The sequence below is a fragment of the Hyla sarda genome, chromosome 2 (genome assembly GCF_029499605.1).
Source record: "Hyla sarda isolate aHylSar1 chromosome 2, aHylSar1.hap1, whole genome shotgun sequence".
Lineage (NCBI taxonomy): Eukaryota > Metazoa > Chordata > Amphibia > Anura > Hylidae > Hyla > Hyla sarda.
Window position 1 is genome coordinate 256,128,655 of NC_079190.1, and position 20,861 is coordinate 256,149,515.

A 20,861-nucleotide genomic window follows, 5' to 3' on the forward strand; every position below is an offset into this window, starting at 1 on the left:
CCCTTTAAACTCTGCCATTCCCTGCAGTGCCCACTTTTAATTACTGGATCCAACAAGGATTTTAGAGCAGATACAGGCACACCTATTATGTTATGGGATATGTTGTCTGATTTCGGCAGGCACATGCTTTATTTTGGTTAAATTCCTCACTTGTACAGTTGTCCTATATGTGTTGACAACCACATTCCACTAGAGCGAATGTTGCATCTGATATAGATGTGATGCTACATATTTAAATCTGGCCGAAGTATTAGGTCATATTTTTAGCTATAACCTTGAAATAGGTTTATTGGATCAGTTTACTAACTTATGGACTGATGGTGATGATGGCTAAAAATATTAATTGTGCCGTATCGACAGTGCATAATACAATAATACGTGATGAGGCACTGAAGGGGTTAATAGCATGTAATAGAATGTATACTGCTATTAACCCCTTCAGTGACTCATCACGTGCCATTGTATTATGCACTGTGGACATGGCACAATGACTATTTTTAGCCGTCATCACCATCAGTCCATAAGTTAGTACAGTGGTCCCTCAACATACGATGGTAATTCATTCCAAACGACCCATCGTTTGTCGAATCCATCGTATGTTGAGGGATTCGTGCAATGTAAAAAGTGCATTTAATACTCACCGCGTCCTCACCGCTCCTGATGCTGTCCCAGGGGCTCCCGATGCTGTCCCCCTACTCCGGCGTCTTTTTCGGGATCCTCTGGATTCTTCCGCATCTTCTCCAGTGTCCGGGCCTCGCTTTCTGATGACGTTATTACGTTGCTGAGCCGACAGCAGCTTAAGCATTTTGTGCTGTCGGATTGCAGTTAATGCGAAGGCCCCGACATATAAAAGCATTGTATGTCGATGCTGACATCGACATGCGATGGCCTCTGAGAGGCCATCGTATGTCGATTTGATCATATGTCGGGCCATCACATGTCGGGGGGTTACTGTAAACTGATCCACGATGAGACACTGTAGGGGTTAATAGCATGTAAACAATACTACGCATACAGGTCATGAAATGGCTCACTCCTCTTTTTGGTTCGCTGACTCAGTTTACCAAAATTACTGCACGCATGGACATATCTATATAATATTCAGTACCCGCCTACCTGCCATTCATGTTAGAATTGAGTGCCACCTGATGCATTATTAGGCTCCGCCCCCTCTTATATCATGAGTTGGTGGACTGGGAGTATCCCAGATGCTGGCGTGCTACTTTAGCCGGATGCCGGCGTGCAAACAGCGCGCCATCCCGGGAATACTTCACCCTGTGTCCTGCCACTGCAGGACTGTGAGATGGGATATTGACATACTGGCGGAACGTGAGTACCGTACTACGGGGACTGGGAATTACTCACTGACTGGGGATGTATAGCTTGTATACTTAGTCTGCGTTTGCTGTTTTCAGGTAACCAATAGTGTTGAGCGGCATAGGCCATATTCGAATTCGCGAATATTCGCGAATATATGGACGAATATTCGTCATATATTCGCTAAATTCGCATTTTCGTCATATTCGCGTTTTATTTTCACATATGCGGAAATTAGCATATGTGAAAATTAGCATAAGCGAAAATTCGCATATGCGAAAATAAGCATATGCAAAAATTATCATACGCAAAAATTAACATAAGCGAAAATTCACTTATGCGAAAATTTGTACGCCAGTCTCACACAGTAGTATTAGAGCCTTCTTTACACCACACAAGCTGAAAGCAGAGAGGGATGATCACTGTGATGTTTACTGTGAAAAAAAAACAAAAAACAATATTCGCCATTTCGAATATATAGTGCTATATTCGCGAATATTCGCGAATTCACGAATATGCGATATTCGTGAATAAAATTTGCATTGCGAATATTCGCGAGCAACATTAGTAACCAATAGCCTCATGCAATGTCCTATTGAATTGTACCGTCTATTTAAATAGCGGATACGGGTCCGTATGAACTTAAATCTTACTCCAAGATTCAGGTACCATCATGTACCGTATTTATCGGCGTATAACACGCACTTTTTAGGCTAAAATTTTTAGCCTAAAGTCTGTGTGCGTGTTATACGCCGATACACCCCCAGGAAAGGCAGGGGGAGAGAGGCCATCGCTGCCCGCTTCTCTCCCCCTGCCTTTCCTGGGGTCTAGAGCGCTGCTGTCGGCCCTTCTCACCCCCTGGTTATCGGCGCCGCTGCCCGTTCTGTCCCCCTGACTACCGGTGCCGGCGCCGATAGCCAGGGGGAGAGAAGCGGCGCCGACAGCCAGGGGAGAGAAAGGGCAGCGGCACCCATTGCCGGCGCCGCTGCCCCGTTGCCTCCCCCCATCCCCGGTGGCATAATTACCTTGGTCGGGTCCCCGGCATCGTTGCTATGCGCTGAACGGCGCGGCGCATGACGTCAGTGCGCCGCGCCATGCATAGCAACGACGCAGGGGACGCACGACGGAGGCCTGGAGCAGCGCGGACCCGACTCAGGTAATTATGCCACCGGGGATAGGGGGAGGCAACGGGACAGCGGCGCCGGCAATGGGTGCCGCTGCCCCTTCTCTCCCCCTGGCTGTCGGCGCCGGCACCGATAGTCAGGGGGACAGAACGGGCAGCGGCGCCGATAACCAGGGGGTGAGAAGGGCCGACAGCAGCGCTCTAGACCCCAGGAAAGGCAGGGGGAGAGAAGCGGGCAGTGACGGCCTCTCTCCCCCTGCCTTTCCTGGGGGTATATCGGGGTATACACGCGCACACACGTACCCTCATTTTACCATGGATATTTGTGTAAAAAACTTATTTTACCCAAATATCCTTGGTAAAATGAGGGTGCATATTATAGGCCGGTGCGTGGTATACCTCGATAAATACGGTATATGTTTTTCTGCTTACTTGATGATCTCTGGGACAGATTATTCATCTTGCATTCGGATTTCAGTATATTTAATGATCACTTCTCCACATGTCTATTCAGTATTGGATATATTTGTTTTTCATACAAATAGGATTCTTGTTGCATAAATAATATCATATCATTCACCTAGGGACAGAAACCTGTGTTAGGAACAGTGTCAGATAACTTCCCTGTACCTGTGCGATTTGATAATCTATGATGTGTGGATAGTAGTGTTGCTCGCGAATATTCGCAATTCGAATATTATTCGCGAATATCGCATATTCGCGAATTCGCGAATTTCGCGAATATAGCGCTATATATTCGTAATTACGAATTTTCATTTTTTTTTTTTTTTTTTTTCTTCACAGTACACATCACAGTGATCATCCCTCTCTGCTTCCAGCTTGTGTGGTGTAAAGAAGGCTCTAATACTACTGTGTGAGACTGGCGCGCGAAAATTCGTATATGCGAAAATTAGTGTATGTTAATTTTCGCATATGCGCATTTTCGCATATGCGAATTTTCACATGTGTTAATTTTCGCATACGCGAACTTTCGCATATGCGAAAATAAAACGGGAATATAACGAATATGCGAATATTCGCGAATATATGACGAATATTCGTCCATATATTCGCGAATATTCGCGAATTCGAATATGGCCTATGCCGCTCAACACTAGTGGATAGTATGACTATACATAACTTCTAGTGTCTGAAGTGGCCCATGTTGGTTATCCTGCGATTACTTGGCGGATAGTGATCATATTGTGAACATACTGGCATTCTGCTGATTAATGTGGGTAAATTCCGTATGCTAATATGATATTGTAGTATTTTTCCACTCCTGGACATGGTACACTTCCTTATATTTGTGGTGGATGTTAATGTATACCAATTAATAGCCGTTTTAGGCACTTCCCCCTTTTTTTCTATAATTTGTTATACCTGGGAATCTCTTTTTATATATAAGGTTGGCATATAACCTAACAGACTTATGTTTTGGTCGTCTGAGAGGGGAGGCTAAGCAAGCACAACTGCAACCCATAGAAAACTATTCGGCTTCAGAGGTATCTGTCTCACCACACCGGTGATCCCTCCACATACCTGGTGGGGAATAGAGAGAAGTAAGAATAAGATGTACCGTATGTCTACCTCAACACTTACTGAAGTAGACACTGTAAAGCTATTGAAAAGAAACAGCAGGTGGTGTAATACTACATTATTCTCCAGATAGAAGATAAGCATTTTTGGATGTTTAGATTCAGGAAATGTTAATGCCTGGATTTAACTATAAATATTATGTTTTATAGAACAAAACAAGAATAGAAAATTAAAGAGCTATGTAACTAGTAAACACTAAATCTCACATGGATAATTGGCTATCATTCCTTAACAGAACAGGTGCCATGGAGTGAATCAGGTGATTGTTCCAGGCCAATCAGCGTAGCGGGATTCATTAGTTTACATATAGTGCAGACTAATTATGGCCCCAAGTGGGTGCTGGTGGGTTCACTAGCATGTTCTTACTTAGATAGATTCTCCAAAAGATTATGGAAATAGCTTATATTTTAACATTTTATTAGACTTTCCAGTCTCACAAAACACCCTTTCAGGTAGAGATTAAAGGAAAACTGTCAGCATGCTCCCCTCGCACTAACCAGCAGTACCTGCTGGTAGTGCAGGGGATGTTGATCAGTTTGATGCTTATCTGCCCGGATCCGCCGTACTGTTCGGCCGTAATCTTCGATTTTTGGTATATGCTAATGAGGTGCTAACTTGCACCCGCCGGGCTAACTGGCACTCTGACGTCTTCACCGCTGGCCGCAGCGCCGCAGTGCCGCCCAGCTCATCAATATTCCTCCCCTCTCTCTTCATTACAGACCGGGGAGTAGAGGGAGAGGCAGAATATTGATGAGCTGGGCGGCGCTGCGGCCAGCAACACTGACGTCAGAGTGCCAGTTGGCACCTCAGTAGCATATCCCGAAAATAGAATATTAGGGCCGAACGGCGCGGCGGATCCGGGCACGGTAAGCATCAAACTGATCAGCATCCCCCGCACTACCAGCCAGTACTGCTGATTAGTGCGGAGGGAGCAAGCTGACAGTTTTCCTTTAATTGTTTGCTTGGCATTGCACTGATATTACCTTTTCCTCAAACAACCTTGTTGCTTCCCTACATGTAATACAGTCATTTATTTTCCTCTTTTGCATTTGATAAAGGCTATATTGTAGATTTACATCAAAAGAGTCATTTAAATAATTCTCCTTACGTGTGACTTCCAATAATATTGTATATGCTTGCTCCGTGTTTTGTTTTACTTATATAATCGGGGTTATAAATCAGAAATACTCCTACAACTTTGAATTGAAACATGTGCAATAGACATTTTTGCTTGTCTCTGAAGGCTCAGTGCCTCTGCAGTAACATGGTGGCCAATTTCATATGGCAGGTTTGGTTCTCTTCCCCTGTAATCCTACGACAGAGCAGAAGTCTACACCTCAACCTTCACACTATATATAAGGGCGATATGCATATGTTTCTAAACTCTTAAGGTGAGCAGTTAGACATCTATCCATTCGCTTGGAAAAAAAAACCTATAAAAGAGACACTAGGACATTGGCGTAAGCCTTTTTTTTTTTTGTTCTTTCCAGTATACATCTGCAGTAATATGCCAGTGTAGCTAAGGCAGCATTCACATTACGTTTGTTACATACAGGGACCAGATCTGGCTGGGAGATGGGAAAACCAGGTGCTCCCGTATCCCAGTGAGACCAGGCTCCCATCTCATTCATTTGAATTAGCCGACCAGAGTCAGATAGTGACTCCGGTCGGCTCATTTTCGCCCCGGTCGGCTAAGAGGCAAAAATAAGCCGACTTTTTGCAGAGTGTGTCTCCAGGACTGCTCTAATTAAATTGCATGCTCCTATTCAAGCTATAGGTGCAGGCGAATCACAGCTACTAAAGATAAGGAATAGATTGTGGCACTCACCATCAAAATTGCAGCAATAATCTTATTAGATTATTAAAACATACCTCTCATTGCGGGTACTGCCGACAGCAGGGGAATTATGTGTACAGGGTGTTCAGGAGATGACGACCATTTCCTGTTGTTAGGGCGCTTCTTCTGGTCTCTAACTTTTTCCAGGTCCAGGCATAGGCTCAGCAATGTGAATCTGCAGTGGCAAGGAGCCACTACCTTAAAGATATGCAATGGAAAAGTTTTATGTTTACCTGTGCCTGGGCTGCAAAAACAAAACAAAACAAAAACTTTAGCTCACCTTCCTACATTCCCCCTTTGCTCCGGTTTCGGTGCCCTGTTCCTCCGGCACTGCTCAGCTCCATGCTTCTTAGGCTCGAAACGTCACACTGCGGTCAGCATATCGCCAGCCGCAGCAATGTCCTGCCTCGGCCAGTAATAGGCTGAGCATACTGTCATGTAAGGAACCCGGGCAGCAGGAAGAGGGCGGGGCCCAGGCTCCTTACATGACAGTGCGCTCAGCTTATCACTGGCAGAGGTAGGACATACGCTGACTGCAGTGTGATGTTTCGAGCCTAAGAAGCATGGAGCCGAGCAGCGCTGGAGGAACGGGATGCCGATACCGGAGCAATGGGGAAACGTAGGAAGGTGAGCTAAAGCTTTTTTTGTTGTTGTTGTTTTTGAAGCCCGGGCACAGGGAAATATAAAACTTTTCTGCTGCATATCTCCTTTAAGGCTGCCTAACACATTCAATATTTTTTTTAAGCAAAGTTTAAACATAGTTAAAATGTTGGTCCATCCACCTTAGACTTACCATTGGTTGGGTATGGGTCAGTGGGCTAACATTGTAACTATGTTTAAATAGAGCATCCATTTTTTTAACTTTATTATGCATGCTAAGCCTCACTTGTCTTCCTTGTACTGGCTATTTTAGACACATCCAGACTGAAAACAGTTTCGTAGGGAGCCAACTAAAGGGGTTTTCCCTGTGAGTTGGTATAATCAGATGCAAATAGATAATGACAACATCCATAATGTAAAGTAGTACAAATGTGTTGTTTTTTAGGTAAATAACTTACATTACTGTACTATTCTTTCCCCCATTGATCTGATCACTCCCTGGTTCCCATTCAAAACTGTGGCCATACTATTTTGCACCCACAATCCTCCATGCTTACATATGCACAGGGAAGGCAAGCTGCCCATACTTCCAGGACAAACCAGGAATTTGAAGTTAAACTGAACTTGTGTGACTCCTTCTTGGTAAATGCCATAAGGAGTTTATAACCAAGGACAACAGGTTATCAAAACAAAGCAGGCACTTAGAGGATTAATAGTGTATATCTCTAAAACAGTACATATATGTATATTTCTCACATGTGTTTAATACATGAAAGAAATAGTAGTCCCCAGGGGAACCCATATTAACATGGGGAGAACAGATGCAGATGTAGTCATTGGAGGGGTTAAATCCTACAACAGTAATGACCATAAAGAAATTGTTAAACATATTGTAGTCATAGTGGCTAAATGAATAATTTGCTAATAATAGCTAACTATTATTTTTCTGTATTAGGTCTGAACATGGGAGAAGCACGGATGATGATATCTCTTATATGGTTCAACAGGAGTACATGAACTTGTTCATCGAGAATCTAAGTGAGTGTTTTAGTCATATGAGCATCAAAGAATGTGATAGACAAGCTATAGATGAAAGAGCTGAAGCTTTAAAAATAGAGAACGCCATTAAATCTGTACTGGCCAAAGGCAATTCAAACAAGAATTTACCCCTAAAGGCCAAAAAGTGCTACATTCAAGACAGGTCAAGTTCTCAAGTGAGAAGGTTAAGCTTATTAGACAAAGAAGATACCTGTTACATTGAGTACACCAAAATGGAAGCCCGTAAGTTGCTAGCACAATTCCCAAAAAAGTCAACTTATACCAATAATACCACAATTGCTAAAACAAAAATAAAGGTGGTGGAAAATCGCAGGAAGAATATCTTCACCGTTTGTAGCAAGGAAGGCAGCACATGTAAAACTGCATCAAAAGATGATAAAAACCAACATAAAGTCTTTGCCAAGTTATGTGCCAAGGGCTATCATCATTCAGGTAACAAGTAATTTTCAGCATCAGATAGTCATTCAGTAGTCTTTGCTTTCCATGGCAGTGCACTTAAATAAGTATTTTCTGAAGGCTCCCACAGCTAGACTATAAACCTTCAATATCTGACCCTAGGTAGTGTTGATGAAAAATCAATAGCTTTTCTTAGAAATACTTCAAATACATTGCACAAAAAGTAACAAAAATCTGTACAGTATTTACTTTGTAATAGTTAAATACTAATAATTAGTCAGCAGCTCGGAAGAAAGTGAAGTAAATATGCAAGTAAAAATCTGCCATAACTGCAATGCAGTAATGTCCTACCAAGATGGTGACAGTGTCCAATATGGGTTACTGACTGCCTGTGTAACCTTTCATCTTTGCCGCCGATTGGAACTGAATATTCATGGTTGCTGGTCACGTGAGCACTCAGTAGGCACAATCGCTCCCGTGACCAGCGACCATGAATATTTAAATCCAGCTGGCGGGCCTGCCTCCAGCGCGCAATTCAGCGCAAAAAGAAGCCGATCCTCAGAGGGACTGAGTGTCGGACTGCAGGTATGTATGTTAGTCAGAGAGCCCGCACCTGTCTCCTATTCACCCGCACTACAACCCGGTATATTGGATTTAGTGTGGGTGAACGCTTGACCATTTTCCTTTAAATAAATATATAAAAACATAAATAAGGGAAATTCACTTGCTTTAATGCTACTGCCAGTCTCATGGTGGTAAGGGCCCTGGTACTCATAACATTTTGGTGATATCCCAACATGCCAGAAATGTCTGCATATCCAAAAACTGGCAGAAGTGGGTTACTCTGTTACCAGTGATTGACTGAGCAGGCATTTCCTTTTTGTCAAGATATAACCAAGAAGCAGAGAGCAATAGCGGTCTGGGCCTCATCAGAATGGCAGCAGTGGGATCTTAGAAATAAAGTAACCATGTGTTTTTTTTTTTGCTTTTGTAAGATCATACTAGCCCATTTAAAAAAAAATAAAAATATAGAATAATCTTAATAAACTTATTAGAGAATAATGTAAAGGTTCTTGGGTTTCCCATGTGCTTACCTGTAAGTGATGTGGCAGGATGGGTTTTCAGCCAATTTAATTCCTATTTTCCCCAATTAAATCATTTCCTAATGCTTTCTACATTTACAATTAAATCTTTGACTTTGCATAGAGAGGGGCTGGAGTTTCATTGCTGCAGTTCACCTAATTGTACCAATCTAATCAGGCTGCTGGCTGCTAGTTGAACTACTGAGACTCCTAAGTGAGTTGATGCCAGTTCACATTATATGCAATATTGATGCATTGTTTTGAGTGAAATATTGCAATTAGGAGAACATTATTTGACCTATAACCACAATCGAGGTGTCTTTAAAGATGTTTAGTATTTAGTCTATATTTACACATTGCTTTTTTAACCATTGTTGATCTGTTTTAACAGCACTTTAGCCATGTTTTCAACACAGACACAAGAGAGGTGTTTAACCCCTTAAGGACCCGGGCTTTTTCCGTTTTTTCATTTTCAATTTTTCCTCCTTAACTTTAAAAAATCATAACTCTTAAAAATTTTCACCTAAAATTATATATAATGGCTTAATTTTTGCATCACTAATTCTACTGTTATGCCGAGCGCTCCGGGTCCCTGCTCCTCCCCGGAGCGCTTACTACACTCTCGCTCCCGCAGCGCCCCGGTCAGATCCACTGACCGGGTGCGCTGCGATACTGCCTCCAGCCGGGATGCGATTCGCGATGCGGGTTGCGCCCGCTCGCGATGCGCACCCCGGCTCCCGTACCTGACTCGCTCTCCGTCGGTCCTGTCCCGGCGCGCGCGGCCCCGCTCCCTAGGGCGCGCGCGCGGCGGGTCTCTGCGATTTAAAGGGCCAGTGCACCAATGATGGTGCCTGGCCCAATCTTCCCAATTACCTTGATTAGTTTCCACCTGTGCACTCCCTACTTATACCTCACTTCCCTTGCACTCCCTTGCCGGATCTTGTTGCCATTGTGCCAGTGAAAGCGTTTCCTTGTATGTTCCTAGCCTGTGTTCCAGACCTCCTGCCGTTGCCCCTGACTACGATCCTTGCTGCCTGCCCCGACCTTCTGCTACGTCCGACCTTGCTTCTGTCTACTCCCTTGTACCGCGCCTATCTTCAGCAGTCAGAGAGGTTGAGCCGTTGCTAGTGGATACGACCTGGTCACTACCGCCGCAGCAAGACCATCCCGCTTTGCGGCGGGCTCTGGTGAAAACCAGTAGTGACTTAGAACCGATCCACTAGCACGGTCCACGCCAATCCCTCTCTGGCACAGAGGATCCACTACCTGCCAGCCGGCATCGTGACAGTAGATCCGGCCATGGATCCCGCTGAAGTTCCTCTGCCAGTTGTCGCCGACCTCACCACGGTGGTCGCCCAGCAGTCACAACAGATAGCGCAACAAGGCCAACAGCTGTCTCAACTGACCGTGATGCTACAGCAGCTACTACCACAGCTTCAGCAATCATCTCCTCCGCCAGCTCCTGCACCTCCTCCGCAGCGAGTGGCCGCTTCTGGTCTACGACTATCCTTGCCGGATAAATTTGATGGGGACTCTAAATTCTGCCGTGGCTTTCTTTCCCAATGTTCCCTGCACTTGGAGATGATGTCGGACCAGTTTCCTACTGAAAGGTCTAAGGTGGCTTTCGTAGTCAGCCTTCTGTCTGGAAAAGCTCTGTCATGGGCCACACCGCTCTGGGACCGCAATGACCCCGTCACTGCCTCTATACACTCCTTCTTCTCGGAAATTCGAAGTGTCTTTGAGGAACCTGCCCGAGCCTCTTCTGCTGAGACTGCCCTGTTGAACCTGGTCCAGGGTAATTCTTCCGTTGGCGAGTACGCCGTACAATTCCGTACTCTTGCTTCAGAACTATCCTGGAATAATGAGGCCCTCTGCGCGACCTTTAAAAAAGGCCTATCCAGCAACATTAAAGATGTTCTGGCCGCACGAGAAATCCCTGCTAACCTACATGAACTCATTCATCTAGCCACTCGCATTGACATGCGTTTTTCCGAAAGGCGTCAGGAGCTCCGCCAGGATATGGACTTTGTTCGCACGAGGCGTTTTTTCTCCCCGGCTCCTCTCTCCTCTGGTCCCCTGCAATCCGTTCCTGTGCCTCCCGCCGTGGAGGCTATGCAGGTCGACCGGTCTCGCCTGACACCTCAAGAGAGGACACGACGCCGCATGGAGAATCTCTGCCTGTACTGTGCCAGTACCGAACACTTCCTGAAGGATTGTCCTATCCGTCCTCCCCGCCTGGAAAGACGTACGCTGACTCCGCACAAAGGTGAGACAGGCCTTGATGTCAACTCTGCTTCTCCACGTCTTACTGTGCCTGTGCGGATATCTGCCTCTGCCTTCTCCTTCTCTACTATGGCCTTCTTGGATTCCGGATCTGCAGGAAATTTTATTTTGGCCTCTCTCGTCAACAGGTTCAACATCCCGGTGACCAGTCTCGCCAGACCCCTCTACATCAATTGTGTAAACAATGAAAGATTGGACTGTACCATACGTTTCCGCACGGAGCCCCTTCTAATGTGCATCGGACCTCATCACGAGAAAATTGAATTTTTGGTCCTCCCCAATTGCACTTCCGAAATTCTCCTTGGACTACCCTGGCTTCAACTCCATTCCCCAACCCTGGATTGGTCCACTGGGGAGATCAAGAGTTGGGGGCCCTCTTGTTTCAAGGACTGCCTAAAACCGGTTCCCAGTACCCCTTGCCGTGACTCTGTGGTTCCCCCTGTAACCGGTCTCCCTAAGGCCTATATGGACTTTGCGGATGTTTTTTGCAAAAAACAAGCTGAGACTCTACCTCCTCACAGGCCTTATGATTGTCCTATTGACCTCCTCCCGGGCACTACTCCACCCCGGGGCAGAATTTATCCTCTGTCCGCCCCAGAGACTCTTGCTATGTCTGAGTACATCCAGGAAAATTTAAAAAAGGGCTTTATCCGTAAATCCTCCTCTCCTGCCGGAGCCGGATTTTTCTTTGTGTCCAAAAAAGATGGCTCTCTACGTCCTTGCATCGACTACCGCGGTCTTAATAAAATCACGGTAAAGAACCGCTACCCCCTACCTCTCATCTCTGAACTCTTTGATCGCCTCCAAGGTGCTCACATCTTTACCAAACTGGACTTAAGAGGTGCTTATAATCTCATCCGCATCAGAGAGGGGGATGAATGGAAAACGGCATTTAACACTAGAGATGGACACTTTGAGTATCTGGTCATGCCCTTTGGCCTGTGCAACGCCCCTGCCGTCTTCCAAGACTTTGTTAATGAAATTTTTCGTGATCTCTTATACTCCTGTGTTGTTGTATATCTGGACGATATCCTGATTTTTTCTGCCAATCTAGAAGAACACCGCCAGCATGTCCGTATGGTTCTTCAGAGACTTCGTGACAATCAACTTTATGCCAAGATAGAGAAATGTCTGTTTGAATGCCAATCTCTTCCTTTCCTAGGATACTTGGTCTCTGGCCAGGGACTACAAATGGATCCAGACAAACTCTCTGCCGTCTTAGATTGGCCACGCCCCTCCGGACTCCGTGCTATCCAACGTTTTTTGGGGTTCGCCAATTATTACAGGCAATTTATTCCACATTTTTCTACCGTTGTGGCTCCTATCGTGGCTTTAACCAAAAAAAATGCCAATCCCAAGTCATGGCCTCCTCAAGCGGAAGACGCCTTTAAACGGCTCAAGTCTGCCTTTTCTTCGGCTCCCGTGCTCTCCAGACCTGACCCATCTAAACCCTTCCTATTGGAGGTTGATGCCTCCTCAGTAGGAGCTGGAGCGGTCCTTCTACAAAAAAATTCTTCCGGGCATGCTGTTACTTGTGGGTTTTTTTCTAGGACCTTCTCTCCGGCGGAGAGGAACTACTCCATCGGGGATCGAGAGCTTCTAGCCATTAAATTAGCACTTGAGGAATGGAGGCATCTGCTGGAGGGATCAAGATTTCCAGTTATTATTTACACCGATCACAAGAACCTCTCCTATCTCCAGTCTGCCCAACGGCTGAATCCTCGCCAGGCCAGGTGGTCTCTGTTCTTTGCCCGATTTAATTTTGAAATTCACTTTCGGCCTGCCGATAAGAACATTAGGGCCGATGCTCTTTCCCGTTCCTCGGATGCCTCGGAAGTTGAACTCTCTCCGCAACACATCATTCCTCCTGACTGCCTGATTTCCACTTCTCCAGCCTCCATCAGGCAAACTCCTCCAGGAAAGACCTTCGTCTCTCCACGCCAACGCCTCGGAATCCTCAAATGGGGTCACTCCTCCCATCTCGCAGGTCATGCGGGCATCAAGAAATCTGTGCAACTCATCTCTCGCTTCTATTGGTGGCCGACTCTGGAGACGGATGTCGTGGACTTTGTGCGAGCCTGCACTGTCTGTGCCCGGGATAAGACTCCTCGCCAGAAGCCCGCTGGTTTTCTTCATCCCCTGCCTGTCCCCGAACAGCCTTGGTCTCTGATTGGTATGGATTTTATTACAGACTTGCCCCCATCCCGTGGCAACACTGTTGTTTGGGTGGTCGTTGATCGATTCTCCAAAATGGCACATTTCATCCCTCTTCCTGGTCTTCCTTCAGCGCCTCAGTTGGCTAAACAATTTTTTGTACACATTTTTCGTCTTCACGGGTTGCCCACGCAGATCGTCTCGGATAGAGGCGTCCAATTCGTGTCAAAATTCTGGAGGGCTCTCTGTAAACAACTCAAGATTAAATTAAACTTTTCTTCTGCATATCATCCTCAGTCCAATGGACAAGTAGAAAGAATTAACCAGGTCTTGGGTGATTATTTACGACATTTTGTTTCCTCCCGCCAGGATGACTGGGCAGATCTTCTACCATGGGCCGAATTCTCGTATAACTTCAGAGTCTCTGAATCTTCCTCCAAATCCCCATTTTTCATGGTGTACGGCCGTCACCCTCTTCCCCCCCTCCCTACCCTCTTGCCCTCTGGTTTGCCCGCTGTGGATGAAATTTCTCGTGATCTTTCCACCATATGGAAAGAGACCCAAAATTCTCTCTTACAGGCTTCATCACGCATGAAGAAGTTTGCTGATAAGAAAAGAAGAGTTCCCCCCATTTTTTCTCCTGGAGACAAGGTATGGCTCTCCGCTAAATATGTCCGCTTCCGTGTTCCCAGCTACAAATTGGGACCACGCTATCTTGGTCCTTTCAAAATTTTGCGCCAGATCAATCCTGTCTCTTATAAACTTCTTCTCCCTCCTTCTCTTCGTATTTCTAATGCCTTTCACGTGTCTCTTCTTAAACCACTCATCATCAACCGTTTCTCTCCTAAACTTATCTCTCCCACTCCTGTCTCCGGTTCTTCTGACATCTTTCGTGTAAAGGAGATACTGGCCTCCAAAAAGGTCAGAGGAAAAACCTTCTTTTTGGTTGACTGGGAGGGCTGTGGTCCTGAAGAGAGATCCTGGGAACCTGAGGACAATATCCTGGATAAAAATCTGGTCCTCAGGTTCTCAGGCTCCAAGAAGAGGGGGAGACCCAAGGGGGGGGGGTACTGTTATGCCGAGCGCTCCGGGTCCCTGCTCCTCCCCGGAGCGCTTACTACACTCTCGCTCCCGCAGCGCCCCGGTCAGATCCACTGACCGGGTGCGCTGCGATACTGCCTCCAGCCGGGATGCGATTCGCGATGCGGGTTGCGCCCGCTCGCGATGCGCACCCCGGCTCCCGTACCTGACTCGCTCTCCGTCGGTCCTGTCCCGGCGCGCGCGGCCCCGCTCCCTAGGGCGCGCGCGCGGCGGGTCTCTGCGATTTAAAGGGCCAGTGCACCAATGATGGTGCCTGGCCCAATCTTCCCAATTACCTTGATTAGTTTCCACCTGTGCACTCCCTACTTATACCTCACTTCCCTTGCACTCCCTTGCCGGATCTTGTTGCCATTGTGCCAGTGAAAGCGTTTCCTTGTATGTTCCTAGCCTGTGTTCCAGACCTCCTGCCGTTGCCCCTGACTACGATCCTTGCTGCCTGCCCCGACCTTCTGCTACGTCCGACCTTGCTTCTGTCTACTCCCTTGTACCGCGCCTATCTTCAGCAGTCAGAGAGGTTGAGCCGTTGCTAGTGGATATGACCTGGTCACTACCGCCGCAGCAAGACCATCCCGCTTTGCGGCGGGCTCTGGTGAAAACCAGTAGTGACTTAGAACCGATCCACTAGCACGGTCCACGCCAATCCCTCTCTGGCACAGAAGATCCACTACCTGCCAGCCGGCATCGTGACATCTACTTTGTAATGACATTAGTCATTTTACCCAAAAATCTATGGTGAAACGGGAAAAAAAATCAATGTGCGATTAAATTGATGAAAAAACACTATTTTGTAAGTTTTGGGGGCTTCTATTTTTACGCAGTACATTTTTTGTCAAAAATGATACCTTATCTTTATTCTGTAGGTCCATACGGTTAAAATGATACCCTACTTATATAGGTTTGTATTTGTATCACTTCCGAAAAAAAATCATGAATACATGCAGGAAAATTTATAAGTTTAAAATGGTCGTCTTTTGACCCCTATAACTTTTTTATTTTTCTGTGTTCAGGGCGCTTTGAGGACTCATTTTTTGCGCCGTCATCTGAAGTTTTTAGCGGTACCATTTTTGTTCTGATCAGACTTTTTGATCACTTTTTATTCACTTTTTTGTGGTATAAAAAGTGATCAAAAATGCGCTATTTTGGACTTTGGATTTTTTTTGCGCGTACGCCATTGAACGAGCGGTTTAAAAAGCGGTATATTTTTATAAATCGGACATTTCCACACACGGCGATACCAGATATGTTTATTTTTATTATTATTTACATAATGTTTTTTTTATTTTTGGAAATGCCGGGTGATTCAAACTTTTATTAGGGGAAGGGATAATTGAAAGGGTTAATGATTTTTTTACACTTTTCTTATGCAACATTATAGCTCCCATAAGGGGCTATAACATTGCATTTACTGATCTTTTACACTGATTGATCCATCTCCATAGGAATGGATCAATCAGTGTTTTCGGCGATTGAATGCTCAAGCCTGGATCTCAGGCTTGAAGCATTCATTCGGCGATCGGACAGCACAGGAGAAGGTAAGAAGACCTCCTCCTGTGCTACAGCTGTTCGGGATGCCGCGATTATACCGCGGCGATCCCGAACAGCTCCCTGAGCTAGCCGGGCACTTTTACTTTCGTTTTTAGCCGCGCGGCTCAGCTTTGAGCGCGCGGCTAAAGGGTTAATAGCGTGCGGCACAGCGATCAGTGCCGCGCGCTATTAGAGGCGGGTCCCGGCTTCACTATGACGCCGGGCCCGCCGCGATATGATGCGGGGTCACCGTGTGACCCCGCGTTATATCGCAGGACCGGGACTCATGACGTATGCATACGTCATGGGTCCTTAAGAGGTTAACTATGATACTTCATGATCCCATAGAGATAGCAGCATACAGAAATATCAAGGAATAGAGGGACCTGTGGTTCACAGGAAGTCAGCTAACCCAAGACAGACCACTTACTGAGACATATAAAGTAATTTTCTGGTGGTCTAAGTACTGGTGCCATGACCCAGCTATAGTACTAAAACATATGGATGCAGCAGAGCTGGAGTGAAACAGGTGGTACTGTAGAAAGAGAGGGGTTGATTCAATATGTGGGCAAAAAAAAAATGAAATCTGGCCCGCCGTCACTACTCTGGCATAGATTACATTTACAATGTATGCCTCAGACTAGGTCCTCTTCACAGAAATCCATGACAGCTATGACTATTGCATCCTGGGAATATCATAACTAGCAGATTTTTTTGGATTCAGCATCCCGTACCTCTTCTACAGTAGACAGCTATCTAACTTAATAAGTCATCAGTGGAGATGGGTCAGAAAGGTAGGCAGTTTACAGACAGAGCTGTTATGGGCAATATACTTAACATATCTACAGCCATTTGTATACCAATAAATCCACATCACCCAAATAAGTATACACAAACACACACAAGAACATCTACTGTACATTGTTCTCTACTAATGCCTATGCTGCACTTTTTAAAGGAAAAACAAATCCTGGAGTGTTTATTTCAATATTTGGGCAGGATAAAGGGAGCATCTGAATCGGCTCAAGCTATATCAAAGTTAGTGACTAAGATAAACATTCATTGTTTTGGATAAAAGGAAGGTGGGCCCTTCAGCTCAATTTCTCTGTACTTCCATTAGGAAGACAAAATATTCTAATTATGTTAAGTTTCTTTTTCAAAACCACAATGATATGGCTCTCTTGGTAAATGTATGTGTGGTATGTATTATTTTTATCAACTAGCTTTGTTTCTTTTATAAAGTTCCCTTTTGCATACCGATGGGGTAAAAGGTATACAGTCTTACTTGGCTTTTTGAGAAGTTTCAAGGTGCTAAAACATATATATATTTTTTTTAAGATACGGTGACAATGCACATTTTACGTAAAAAAAAAAAAAAAAAAAACGACAAATATTTTACAGCTTATTTCATGGAGAATAAAGTTTATTTGTAAGGCTTTGCTAAATTTCACATTATTCTGCATGGATAATGCAGATAACCTTGACTCTGTCTCATTATCTCTGCAATGGAATGAAGTCACGGGGAAATGCTTTCTTGGCTTTGAACCAAAAAGGGCTAAAATTGATAATACTCTAATACTAAAGATGCTATCTGAGGCAAGGGAGTAAAACGTCATTTTTAAAGGTGCTGTTAATAAAATAGCTGAACATTATGAATATTCAATATAAAGGTAATGTGAAGGTTCCCCGGTGTGCACTAACAGAAAAAATATATATACAAGTTAGTTACCTATATCCAAGGTGACATTATAATTAAAATTACAGTACTGGTGTTCTAGGTCAAAATGGATTTACATAAAAGTGGCTTAGAATATCTGTAGTCATTGCTGCCATCAGAAATTTTGGGGCCCCTTACACAGTTCAAGGCCTGGGCCCAATTTTGCAGTGGATATCCCGATTATCTCCACTGAGCTACCGGCACTGTTAACTCCTGCATTTAGACAGCGTGATCAGCTTTGATCATGGCATCTAAGGGGTTAATGCCACGCATCAGCCCCTTTGGGTATGCCCTGCATTAACCGTGGGTCCTGGCTGCTGATACTTCGGTCCCGGCAGTGCGGCAGGGTCCCGGCTGTGTGTTACAGCCGAGTCCCTGCCACGATCTCATGGGTGCACTGGGCAGCACCCACGAGAGCCATGGACGAGTATACACGTCCTGGTGCAGGAACGTTCATCCTGCCTGGACCTGTATACACGTCCATGGTCATTAAGGGGTTAACACCTTGGGGATGGAGGGTTTTCCGTTTTTGCACTTTCGTTTTTTCCTCCTTACCTTTTAAAAATCATAACTCTTCCAATTTTGCACCTTAAAATCCATATGATGGCTTATTTTTTGGGCCACCAATTCTACTTTGTAATGACATCAGTCATTTTACCCAAAAATCTATGACGAAACGGAAAAAAAAATCATTGTGCGACATAAATGGAAGAAAAAATGCCATTTTGTAAATTTTGGGGGCTTACGTTTCTGCGCAGTACATTTTTCGGTAAAAATGACACCTTATCTTTATTCTGTAGGTCCATATGATTAAAATGATAACCTACTTATATAGGTTTGATTTTGTCATACTTCTGGAAAAAATCATAACTACATGCAGGAAAATGTTTAAATTGTCCTTTTCTGACCCCTATAACTTTTTTATTTATCCACGTACGGGGTGGTATGAGGGCAATTTTTTTGTGCTGTGATCTGAAGTTTTTAGCGGTACCATTTTTATATTGATCAGACTTTTTGATAATTTTTTATTCATTTTTTCATGATATAAAAAGTAACCAAAAATACGCTATTTTGGACTTTTCCCTTTAGACGCAGCGTTCAATAGTGTCGGGCGCTATTAGCCAGGGGTCCCTGCCATTGTTAGAGGCTGGGCCCAACCAGCTGTGGCCCCGCATTATAGAACGGGAGTGGGCAAAGTGCACACAGGCATGCCCTCCGTCCCCAACAGGTTAAAGGTTTTTTTTTTTTTTTTTCAAATCAACTGGTGCCAGAAACTTAAACAGAACTGTAAACTACTTTTATTAAAAAAATCTTAATCCTTCTAGTACTTATTAGCTGCTATATGCTCCACAGGAAGTTATTTTCTTTTTGAGTTTACTTTCTGTCTGACCACAGTACTCTCTGCTGACACCTCTGTCCATTTTAGGAACTGTCCAGAGCAGGATAGGTTTTCTATGGGGATTTGCTCCGACTCTGGACAGTTCCTTAAATGGACAGAAGTGTCAGCAGAGAGCACTGTGGTCAGACAGAAAATAAATTCAAAAAGAAAAGAACTTCCTCTGGAACATACATCAGCTGATAAGTACTGGGTTAATATTTTTAAATAGAAGTAATTTACAAATCTGTTTAACTTTCTGGCACCAGTTGATTAATTTTTTTCCAGTGGAGTACCCCTTTAAAGCCAGTTTTTCAGAGTAAAGAATGTATGGACTGATAGATATGTGTCTATGTTGTGATACATGCCACTTACCCTCCTGAATCTTCTCTACATTTGAGTCTCTCTTCACATCCTAGTCAAAGATTAAAGGGGTACTCCAGTGGAGAACATTTTTTCTAATCAACTGGAGCCAGAAAGTTAAACAGATTTGTAGATTTCTTTTATTAACTTCTATTAAAAAAAATCCTTAATCCTTCCAGTACTTATTAGCTGCTGTATACTACAGAGAAGGTTGTGAAGTTAATTTCAGTCTGACCACATTGCTCTCTGCTGACGCCTCTGTCCATGTCAGGCACTGACCACGGCAGGAGAGGTTTGCTATGGGGATTTGCTCCAACTCTACACCATACAACTTCCTCTGGAGCATACAGCAGCTGATAAGTACTGGTAGGATTAAGATTTTTTGATAGAAGTAATTTACAAATCTGTTTAACTTTCTGAAGCCAGTTGATATGAAAAAAATTGTTTTCCTCTGGAGTACCCTTTTAATAGTTTTCCCATAAGAGCATCAACACAGTGGGCATGCCTCTCTTTGTGCCTTTTTGCAGTAATAATGTTCCCCTACTACCTGTACATAGTAATATTGTCCCCGACTTAGTAGAAGTTCCCCTCTTTTTATCCTATTTAGTAAAAATCTGAAAGAACATAAATGACAGAGCTTCTCATTGGACAGTACACCCTCTTCAATAGTGTACAGTACACCCACTTCAATCAAAGGTAAAAAGGCCCTATCTGGAAAACAGCTAATCTTGTAGGGTTGCGTAACAGACACAACTACTATAACAGCATACATAGGATGGTGCAACTCCCCAAGTGTCGGCATAGCAGCTTGCCAGCCGATCAGAAATAGGATCACTGTAGCAAACAAAAAAATCCTGGGTATTTTGGTGCGAGCCACTTCATGTCAGCAGGATGAATTGAATCATGATACCAGTTTAATAGAATACTCAATGGTCCTCATTTACTAAAGGTGGAGTGTAGGTTTCTTCGTGGGTTTTAATTCCCTACAATTTATTTTCCACGGTATTTACTAAAGTTTCCCTACATTTTCCACTTTCCCTACACTTTGCTTTTTTTACACATCCTCTGATCTGTAGGGTTTTCCTCAGCTCAAATCCACCACATTTTATGTGGAAACCTTAGTAAATATGTTGGGTTTTTGTGAAAATGTAGGGAACACGCCCCTTTTTCAGATACCACGCCCATTTCCCCGGCAGCTACGCCCATTTTCCGGGTTTTCTCAGCAAAATGGAGAGTAAGTCGGGGTTTTTTCAATTCTGGCACAAATTCTGGCGCACATTCTGGCACAGACAGAATGTGTGGCGCAGGTTCTGACGCAGACAGAATTTCTG

The 20,861-nt window shown here is 44.5% G+C and overlaps 1 protein-coding gene across 3 annotated transcripts in view; it reads left to right on the forward strand.

Annotated features, from left to right (window-relative positions):
- Positions 1-20,861, forward strand: part of C2H1orf94 (chromosome 2 C1orf94 homolog) — a 282,773-nt gene that overhangs the window by 40,485 nt on the left and 221,427 nt on the right. For 2 of the 3 annotated variants that reach the window (XM_056557009.1, XM_056557011.1), the window contains exon 1: positions 7,523-7,967. In XM_056557009.1, the coding sequence (XP_056412984.1) occupies positions 7,532-7,967 (436 nt within the window). In that variant the 5' untranslated portion in view covers positions 7,523-7,531. The other variant, XM_056557010.1, reaches the window with a different exon arrangement.